The 10,379-nt window shown below is 38.8% G+C and overlaps 1 protein-coding gene across 1 annotated transcript; it reads left to right on the forward strand.

Annotated features, from left to right (window-relative positions):
• Positions 1 to 443: 443 nt before the first annotated feature.
• LOC140511748 (UDP-glucuronosyltransferase 2B15-like) lies at positions 444 to 6,932 on the forward strand. The gene has a single exon (XM_072620929.1). It carries the CDS (start codon positions 5,683 to 5,685, stop codon positions 6,403 to 6,405), a length of 723 nt encoding a protein of 240 aa, XP_072477030.1. The 5' UTR covers positions 444 to 5,682; the 3' UTR covers positions 6,406 to 6,932.
• The last annotated feature ends 3,447 nt before the right edge of the window (positions 6,933 to 10,379 follow it).

The following is a 10,379-nucleotide window of genomic DNA, read 5'->3' on the forward strand; positions in this document are numbered from 1 at the left end:
TTGCAGATGCTATGTGTTCTTGTGCTGAGTTTGTCGTAGAGATTCTTAGAATACTCTTTGTCTGTAATCTGTGCTTCAGTATAGGCAATACCATTGAAAAATATTGTGGAGGTCTCCTATCCACTCCATCCTATGTACTTGTAGCCTTAACATTTTTGACTGACAAGATGATATTTATGGAACAGATGAAAAATTTGCTTTTCTTCATTTAGTTTCAGAATTTTGATGTGAAGGACTGGGATCCATTTTACAGTGATGTGTTAGGTAAGCCCGTGGTCTAGTTTCCATGTCAAACCTGCTCAATGATTGCCTGACCTATGCGAAAGAGTAGAAGTTTAGTGTTGTGAGGAGTTATACTGGTCAGCAGCCAGTCAGAGACAGAAAATTTGTGTCAAAATGACGTTGCTTTCCATGAAATGTATGTAACTGAGGTATACTTTTGCTTCACAATGTATAATTTGAATCCATACAAGACAGAAAAAAAGCAGATTTACATGAATGTCACAGGAAAGGGTTTCTAAAGTCTGATTTCCTGTAGTTCTGGATGATGTTTCCAGAACCTACTTATTCTCCTTAGGTTGATTGTTAGCAAAGTTTATTGACTTGTTTGATGGATAGTCACCCTGTTTTAGGAGACTATTGACTCTGTTTTGTTTATCCATGTGGAAATGTATTTAAGCAATGTGATTGCAAACATTTGTGTTGACAAGTTTGCTTTTCCCTTACCAGTACAAGTTCATTGCATAGTAGACAACCAAGATTTTGGCACAAATGCCTTTTTCACATCTCACCTCTTTTACCTTTTAGTTATGATTATTTTGGCAGTCTAAAAGAAATAATTGAAAAAGTGAAATACGTTTTCCTACCCATATTGCTTCCTACATTAACCTAGAGATACCCTTTAAATTAGAGATTCTTAGCCATTTTTGTGTCATGGATTCTTTGAAAATCTTGTGCAAAACATGGAGTTTTCAGAATGATTTTGTTACTGCTTTTAAATTCATGCTTGAAGGATATACTAAATTTCAGTTAGAGATTAGTAAAATAAAGATGCATTTTTCCCCATCCAAGTTCACAGACCATCCCCATGAAATAAATCTGTTTCTGGAAGAGTGGGGATGCAGGGATCCCAGGTTAAGAACCCCTACTCTAAATGAATGATTTTGAGGTAGTCAGGTGCAGTGGGGTAGATCCCTGACTCTTACAGTCATGAAAACCTGAATTCAAATCAGGCCTTGGACAATTATTAGAAACTTAACCCCTCTCTGCCTCAGTTTCCTCAATTGTAAAATGAGGATAATAATACCACTTGCCTTAGAGGATCATTGTGAGGATTGGATGACATAATATTTGTAAAGCTCATAGTACAGTGTTTATTCTACTTATTCTGACCATAGAAAGGAATAATAGTAAAACTAAATAATCTCCAATATAGTACCTACTGTGTGCCAGGCACTGTGCTAAATACTTCACAGATATTATCTCATTTTTCCCTTGCAATGACCCTGAAAGGTACATGCTATTATTACCTCCATTTTACAGATTAGGAAGCTGAGGTAACTAGAGGTTAAATGACTTACCGAAGTTCACACAGCTAGTAACTTTCTGAGGTTTTATTCAAACACAAGTCTGATGACTCCAGTCCTGTGCTACTCAGCTGTCCCTAAGAAACGACACAGGTCATAGGCTCAGAATTTAACATGAGCTAATAAGGATTTCTAAAAAATATTCTTTGCAATGAGGAGAGTTGTTAGAGAAGAGGAGGTAATTTTAGCTGCTCCTCAGGCCATCTCAGTTGTGCTCTCTACTGCATCTATCTGGCTTTATTTGTGTGAAAAGTGTTTTGTATTGGTGTTCATATAGTCCCTGGGTTGGTTTTGGCGGGTAGACTCTCAAGTATTTTATAATGTCTACAGTAGCTTTATATGGAATTTCCCTTTCTATCTCATACTGTTGGAGTTTGTTGGTGACATATGGAAATGCAGGTGATTTCTGTGGGTTTATTTTGTATCCTGCAACTTTGCTGAAGTTGTTTATTGTTTCATGTAGTTTTTTTCTTGATTCTCTAATTAGATCATCATACCCTCTGCAAAGAGTGGTAACTTAAGATTTCTTCTTTGCTCTTCTCACTCCTTCAATTTTTTTTTCTCTCATTGGTAAAGCTAATGTTTCTAGTTCCATATTGAACAACAGTGGTGATAATGGACACCCTTGTTTCACCCCCATCTTCTTGAAAATGCCTCTTTGAGAGTTCTCTTGCAACAAGCAGTATAGATTCATTTAGTTTGGTTGTGGAAGGACTGAAGCTGCAAATAAAAATAATGTAATTAGCAAACATATCCATATATTGATATATGGGCATATACATGTACATATATCCTGATGTGGATATGTTTGCTATTTAGAAGTATATGTATATGTTTATGTGCATGTGGGTCAGAAAATCTTAATGAAGTTTTAAGCTATTAAAATTTAAAGCCTGAGTTTTAAACTATCAAAGCTTAAACCTACACTAAGATTTTTGAGGGGGGAGAAGCCAAGATGACAGAGTGAGAGCAATGACTCACCTAAGCTCTTGGACAAACTCCTTCAGATACCTCTGAAAGGAGAATCTGACCAAAGTTTGGAGGTGTGGAATCCAGTGGGAGACAGATTGTGATGGATTTGGAGCCCAGGACAGACTGCAAGATCCACAGGAAGGATCTGTTCCACGGGGGTGAGCCCCCAGTGCACGGTGAAGTGCACCCATCGCAGCGCAGCGGGAGTGGCCCGGGAAACCCGAGAGAGGCGGGCTGAACTGGCAGAGCAGCACTCCAGGGTGCGAGACAAGCCTAGCTGAGCCAGTGAGTGCTGCTGAGCGCCAGGTATCAGTGCAGCAGCTCCTGAGACTTTCAGCCTGCAGATTAAACATTGGTAAGTCACCTACCTGAACTTCTGGGAGCCAGGATGGTGCAGTGATCAGTAAATGCTCTCTCCTCCCACCTTGGTGACGGTGAAAGAACCATAAAATATTTGCACAGAAAAATTCTGGATTAGCAGGAACAGCAGAAGTGGCCAATAGTCTTATAACACTTGAGGCTAGGGAAAATAGCTAAGGGGGATTCCGCCTACTGTGGCAGAGGCAAACCAGAAGGACAGAGTACCCAGGGTAGAGAAAACTCCCACTAGGACCCAGACAAGCCTCAGCGCCAGGACAGGAGCCCTAGGAGGGGTGGGAACATGCATTAGCATCTAGGCATGCCTCAGCACTCCAGAGGAAACAGGAAGTGAATAGGGAAGCTGGGATCACCATCCCCTGAGTTTGCCTTTCCCTCATTTCAGCTGAGAAGATCTCCTGTGACCAGACCACTCCTCCCCCAGACTTAACTAGCTAATCCCAGCGTTGATTGGGGAAACACAAAACAAAAACCTGATTTTAGCTTTTTCACACATCAGCTCAACACAAAGTTCTGTAGCTTCTGACTAAAAGAACCAGAAGCCACAACAATCAATCAACATCATGAACAAGAAAAAGTAGAAGGGTGAAAAAACTGTAGAATCTTTCTATGGGAATAAGGACCAAAACACAAACACCAAAGAGGTCAGAGCTGAGACTGTACTTCCATCTGAAACTTCAGAAGAGACTACAAACTGCTCGTAAGCACAAGCAGCTCTCCTGGAACAGCTGAAGAAGGAAATAGAAGATAAACTGGCTAATGGTTTTAAAATTATGAAAAAAGAATTCACTGATGAGTACATCTCTTTGAAAAGGAAAATTGAACAAATGGAAAAGGAAGTTCAAAAATTAACTGAAGAAAATAACTCCCTAAAAGGAACAGTTGGTCAAATTGAAAAGGAAACCTAAAACCTAATTGGGAAAATCAGTCAAATGGAAAAGGAAGTACAAAAATTAACTGGAGAAAATAGCTCCTTAAAAGGAAAAATTGGACAGATGGAAAAGGAGATGCAAAAGTTAACTGAAGAAAACAATTTGATAAAGATTAGAATTGGGCAAGTAGAAACTAATGACTCAGTGAGACAGCAAGAATCAGTCAAACAAAATCTAAAGAATGAAAAGACAGAAGAAAATATAAAATATCTAACTGGAAAAACAACTGACCTGGAAAATAGATCCAGGAGAGAAAATTTAAGAATTCCACCATATGGAAGCACTGAAAATGTGCAGGACCTTAGGCTCAGGTCTGAAAGCAACAGAAGGACATAAAAAGATAGTAACTCAGATCAGACGTTCCCCAACACTGTCCCCAGAAAGAAGCAGGGCCTATCATTAATATAAAATCCAAAGGCAAGAAGTGGGCTGGAAGAATGAGTAAACAAAAATAGAACCCAACCCTAAAGAACTCCTCTGATGACAGGGAAGATCACATGAAACACTGAAAACACAGACAACAATAACTTGAAAACATTTACAAGAAGAGCCTCAAAGAAAAATGTAAATTAGACACAAACTTGATGAGAATTCTCAGATGAGTAAAAGAAAGACATGAAAAAAAGAGAAAAGGATTTAAAACAAGTATTGACGAGGGAGGAAAAATAGTGGGAATATGCTATTGAAGAAAGTTGTGAAAAGAGGATGAATAGATTGCTAAAGGAGGCTGAAACTATTACTGAAAAAAATAATTCCATAAAATTAGAATTGGCCAAGTGGAAGTAAATGACTCCATGAAATATCAAGATACAATAAAATGTAGTAAAAAAAAAACCAAAGTGAAAACATAGAAGAAAAAGTTAAATATCGGATAAAAAAAAAAAAAAACAACTGACCTGGAAAAAATAGATCCAGGAGAGATAGTTTAAGAATCAGTAGATCACCAGGAATATACATGAAGAAATAGTTCAAATATCTTAGAACTACAGAGTAAAGTAGAAATTAAAAGAAGTCATTGGTCATCTCTGAAAAGAAACCTAAAATGAAAACTCCCAGGAATATTACAACCAAAATTGAGAACTCCTAAGTGAAGGAAAAAAAAATACTGCAATTAGCCAGAAAGGATCTAGTATACCAAGGCAGAGTTGCCCAGGATCACATAGCTACTAAGTGTCTGAAGTCACATACGAAGTCAAGGTCAGTCTTCCTAACTCCAGGCCTGGCATTCTCCTCACTGTGCCACTTAGCTGCCACCAAGCCCATGTGCTTCATCATAATCACTTGGAAGAAAATCATTCCTAGTCTGAGATTCAAAACAATGATGGTGGAGGAATAATTTATAATAGCACTCTTCCCAGTGGGATTAGGAATTGGCCTCCTTTGGAACCCAATAATGTACAACTTACTGAGACAATCCGTAACTCTTTTTCATCAGCTACCCCTCAGAGGACAATGATGGTAAGAGGCCCCATTTTGAAATTTGAGGTCAAGGAAGCTTGAGATACAACTGAGATAGAATGAAAGGAGAACATTTTGCTATAAAAGCTATATTCCATAAAGATATAAAATACTATTCCTATTTTAATTCAGAGTGATTAATAACTGTTCTTTGGACCCTGGAGAATTCCCATTATTAAAGTATCAATAATGCAAAAAACCATGAATGTTGTGCAAAACATGAACTTTGATAATACCAGATAATTGCTTTTATTTGATAAGATAATTTCCCTGGCTTTCTGATATGAAGTTTATACATGAGTTAAATTTTAACTCTTTAATCTTTATTGATGATATAAGGAGGAACTTATGAGGAAATGAACCTAGTAAGGGATGAGGCAGGAACAACCATGAACTTGGAGAAATGGATTTCAGCTCTTTTGCTTCTGCAGCTCTGGTGCTTTAGTTGTGAGTCCTGTGGGAAGGTCTTGGTATGGCCCATGGAGTATAGTCACTGGATGAATTTAAAGAACATCCTGGATGGGCTGGTACAGAGGGGCCATGAGGTGACTGTGCTGACACCCTCAGCTACTGTTTTTTTTGATCCTGATCATTCATCAGGTTTCCATGTTGAGGTTTTTCCTGTGGAGATAAGTCAAGAGGATTTGGTTTCAGTTTTTGAAAACTCAGTCTTGCTTTGGAGTTATGAACTTCGAATGCTTTTGGCATTAGAGTATGGTGCAGCCTTACAAAAACAGTTTTTTGAGTATTCAAGACTTGCAAAACTGAAATGTGAGAGTGCTGTTTTCAGCAAAGACCTTAGGAAGACATTGAAGAAAGCCAAATATGAAGTTGTTCTTGAGGATGCCTTCTCTCCTTATGCTGAGCTCATAGCAGAGATAGTTGGAATACCCTTCATCTATAGTCTCAGCCTCACAATGAGCAATACATATGGCAAATACTGTGGAGGACTCTCATTGCCTCCTTCCTATGTGCCTGTACCCCTGACAACACTGACTGACAAGATGATGTTTATGGAGCAGGTGAAAAATATACTTTTCTTCATTTATTTGACTTTTGGTTTCAGATTGTTGATATGAAGGACTGGGTTCTGTTTTACAGTGATTTGTTAGTCAAGTCATTATTCAAGATAAGACATAGAGTTCCCTTTATGGTTTACAGGTCAAAACTGTTCAGTGATTCTCTGATGTCTTTATACATCTTATTGTAAATAGACAAAAAATTAATGTCATGAAAACAATCAGATGCTTATTTTAAAAACTACAACCAGATATGGAAAGTTTTGTGACAAAATGACCATCTTGTCCGTAAAACATGAAAACTGCCATCTAATGGTTGCTAAATAGAATAAAGTTTGAATCTTCAGTCAAAACAGAAAAGCAGGGAAATTAGCATAATGAATCAATGAATGAGGGTAAAAGCATTCATGAAGCACCTTGTACATGTCTATTACACTGTGCTAGTTCTGGAGTCTAAATAGAAAAGCACACAGCCCCTTGTCCTCCAGGAGCATTTCAGTGAGGGACATAGTGTCCAGAGTAAGTTTCAGTTGTAAGTCCCACAGAGAGGACTCATGCTTCTAGTGAGATCAAAGTTTAGTGGCAAAGCAGATGATAATGCATCCTCTTTGATGTTACTACCACTGATATAAAACAAATCCATTTCTGATATTGAACCCTCTGGAATCACTTTACCACTTACTCTCTGAGGTCCTCAGTAGCTGTGGCCTTTGAGGAGGCAGGGATTAGAGCTCCTGCAGGGGCAGACACCAGTTTTTTTGTTGTTGTTGAGTCGTTCAGTCATGTCCAATTCTTTGTGATCCCATTTGGGATTTTCTTGGCCAAGATACGGGTGATCTGCCAATTCCTTCTTCAGCTCATTTTACAGATGAGGAAACTGAGGAGAATAGCATTAATGACTTACCCAAGGTCAAACAGCTAATAAGCGTCTGGGACCAGATTTGAACCCAGTAATATGAGACTTTGTGACTTCAGGCTTGGCACTCTATCCACTGAGACACCTGCCTGCCCCCCATCACCAGCTTGCATCTCCACAGAAATTGGTTTCCTGGACAGTGGTTGTTGGAGCTGGTGTGGCATGCATTCCTGTTCTTATGTCTTGGGCTTCTCTGTGTGTTGATGGCAATTAAGCTTCCATTGATGCTGATAATGGCAAGCATGGTGGGTCTCTTCTTCACAGGGGTTGTTCCCCTCAGGGAAAGCTGAGAGTCAGGGCTGGAGGGCAGAGTGGATGTACTACCAGTGCTCTCAAAGGCAGGGGATGCTGCTAATCCTGGGACTCTTGGTCTCTCAGTCCTAGGCTGTCTCCATCATGGGCTGAGGAGAGGTAGTGGTCACAGTGGAGGTGAGAAGTTTACCTACATGCCCATGCCCTGGTCCTCTCTCAAAGTTCTTTGCTGCTTCAGCTAAACTGGCTTGCCAGCCCTGTCGAGGGCATTTGGTTTTCCAAAGGAAAAGTTCTCCTTATTCTAGGTGCTATTTCCAGAAACTGTTTAATCTAGTTAATAGGTTTGGTTTTGCTTTTTGTTTTTAATTTGTTTTTTTTAATAGACATGAAAGTATAGCATATTTGTACATCTGGGGCAAAACATTTAATCAATATAATTACAATACCCTTGTGTTTGTCCTTCTCCCCATTGTGGACAACCCCCTTTGCCTTGATCTGAGGGTGTTCAGTCCACAGGTATTTGTACTAGACCATTAGAAATGCCTAGTTGGATCTGTGGCATCCAGCAGTTCCAGGCCTTAACTGCTATGGTCAAGGTTGATTGGAGGCTAGAAACAAGGGAAATTGGAGCAGAATTACTTAACTTATGTTCTAGAAGCTACCTGAGAGATTTTGTTATCACCCTACTCATTTGAAAAAATGAGTTGGAGTTACTTTGAGAATCTGCAAAAAGTAAAGTAAAAGTGGTTTTAATCACATTCCACTTCTACATTTAGTAGCAGTTACCTTCTAAATGAATGACTTTGTGATAAGCCTACCACCTTGCCAACAGAACAAACAAATAGGCCATAGGGAAAGAAGTTAAGGTATCCTAATGCAGTTTAATAAAGAATACTCTTTACAGCTAGAAGACAGCATACAGAACATGCAATAAGATGAGATGCTACTCAGACCTGTTTCACACTGGCCCTCCATCAGATATCTGAGTACAGCACAGACTTGTTTATGACATTGTTGGGGAAGAAGGAAACGTCTAAGATGAATAATGGGGCTGAAACCTGTGAGCAAGTTATTTAAGCCTCAGTTTCCTTAGCTGAAAAATGAGGGCCCGGGACATATTTCCACAATGTCATTCTCCAATGACACTAAAGCTATGCCATCTATTGACTCCTTGTGTAAAGTTTCCTTATTTGGTTAAAGAAGTTAGAGATATCAGCTGATTTTTTTTTTTGTTTCCTTTGGTGATAGCACCAGGAATTCATGATGGAATAAACTTAGTAGGGGATAAAGCAGGGATAACTTTGAGGTCTAAGTGGGTTTCAGTTCTTTTGCTGCTGCAGTTCTTTCTGTTGCTTTGGGCGTGGGTCTTGTGGGAAGGTTCTGGTATGGTCCATGAAAAACAGTCACTGGATCACTTTAAAGACCATCCTGGATCAGCTGGTACAGAGGAGCCATGAGGTGACTGTGCTGACACCCTCAGCTGCTGTTTCTGTTGAGCCTGTTAATTCATCAGGTTTCTATGCTGAGGTTTTTCCTTCAGTAAAAAATCAAGAGGATTTGGCTTCATTATTAGTTGTCAATGTTCAGCATTAAAATATGGCTCAGTCATGCAAGACTGAAATGCAAGAAATGCTTTGGAAGGGTTCAAGGCTTATGAAACAGTATTGTGAGAACGTTGTTTTGATCAAAGACCTTATGAGGACATGGAAGAAAACCAAATATGAAGTTATTCTTGCAGATGCTATGTGTTCTTGTGCTGAGTTTGTCGTAGAGATTCTTAGAATACTCTTTGTCTGTAATCTGTGCTTCAGTATAGGCAATACCATTGAAAAATACTGTGGAGGTCTCCTATCCACTCCATCCTATGTGCCTGTAGCCTTAACATTTTTGACTGACAAGATGATATTTATGGAACAGATGAAAAATTTGCTTTTCTTCATTTAGTTTCAGAATTTTGATGTGAAGGACTGGGATCCATTTTACAGTGATGTGTTAGGTAAGCCCGTGGTCTAGTTTTGATGTCAAACCTGCTCAGTGATTGCCTGACCTATGTGAAAGAGCAGAAGTTTAATGTTGTGAGGAGTTATATTGGTCAGCAGCCAGTGAAATACAGAAAATTTGTGTCAAAATGACGTTGCTTTCCATGAAATGTATGTAACTGAGGTATACTTTTGCTTCACAATGTATAATTTGAATCCATACAAGACAGAGAAAAAACAGATTTACATGAATGTCACAGGAAAGGGTTTCTAAAGTCTGATTTCCTGTAGTTCTGGATGATGTTTCCAGAACCTACTTATTCTCCTTAGGTTGATTGTTAGCAAAGTTTATTGACTTGTTTAATGCATAGTGACCCTGTTTTAGGAGACTATTGACCCTTTTTTGTTTATCCATGTGGAAATGTATTTAAGCAATGTGATCGCAAACATTTGTGTTGACAAGTTTGCTTTTCCCTTACCAGTACAAGTTCATTGCATAGTAGACAACCAAGATTTTGGCACAAATGCCTTTTTCACATCTCACCTCTTTTACCTTTTAGTTATGATTATTTTGGCAGTCTAAAAGAAATAATTGAAAAAGTGAAATACGTTTTCCTACCCATATTGCTTCCTACATTAACCTAGAGATACCCTTTAAATTAGAGATTCTTAACCATTTTTTGTGTCATGGATTCTTTGAAAATCTTGTGCAAATCATGGAGTTCTCAGAATGATTTTGTTACTGCTTTTAAATTCATGCTTGAAGGATATACTAAATTTCAGTTAGAGATTAGTAAAATAAAGATGCATTTTTCCCCATCCAAGTTCACAGACCATCCCCATGAAATAAATCTGTTTCTGGAAGAGTGGGGATGCAGGGATCCCAG

Source organism: Notamacropus eugenii, chromosome 6, assembly GCF_028372415.1.
Source record: "Notamacropus eugenii isolate mMacEug1 chromosome 6, mMacEug1.pri_v2, whole genome shotgun sequence".
NCBI lineage: Eukaryota > Metazoa > Chordata > Mammalia > Diprotodontia > Macropodidae > Notamacropus > Notamacropus eugenii.

What these genes read in the sequence shown, in the direction of transcription:
- LOC140511748 (XM_072620929.1), top strand. Translation starts at nt 5,683, where the DNA reads ATGAACCTAGTAAGGGATGAGGCAGGAACAACCATGAACTTGGAGAAA.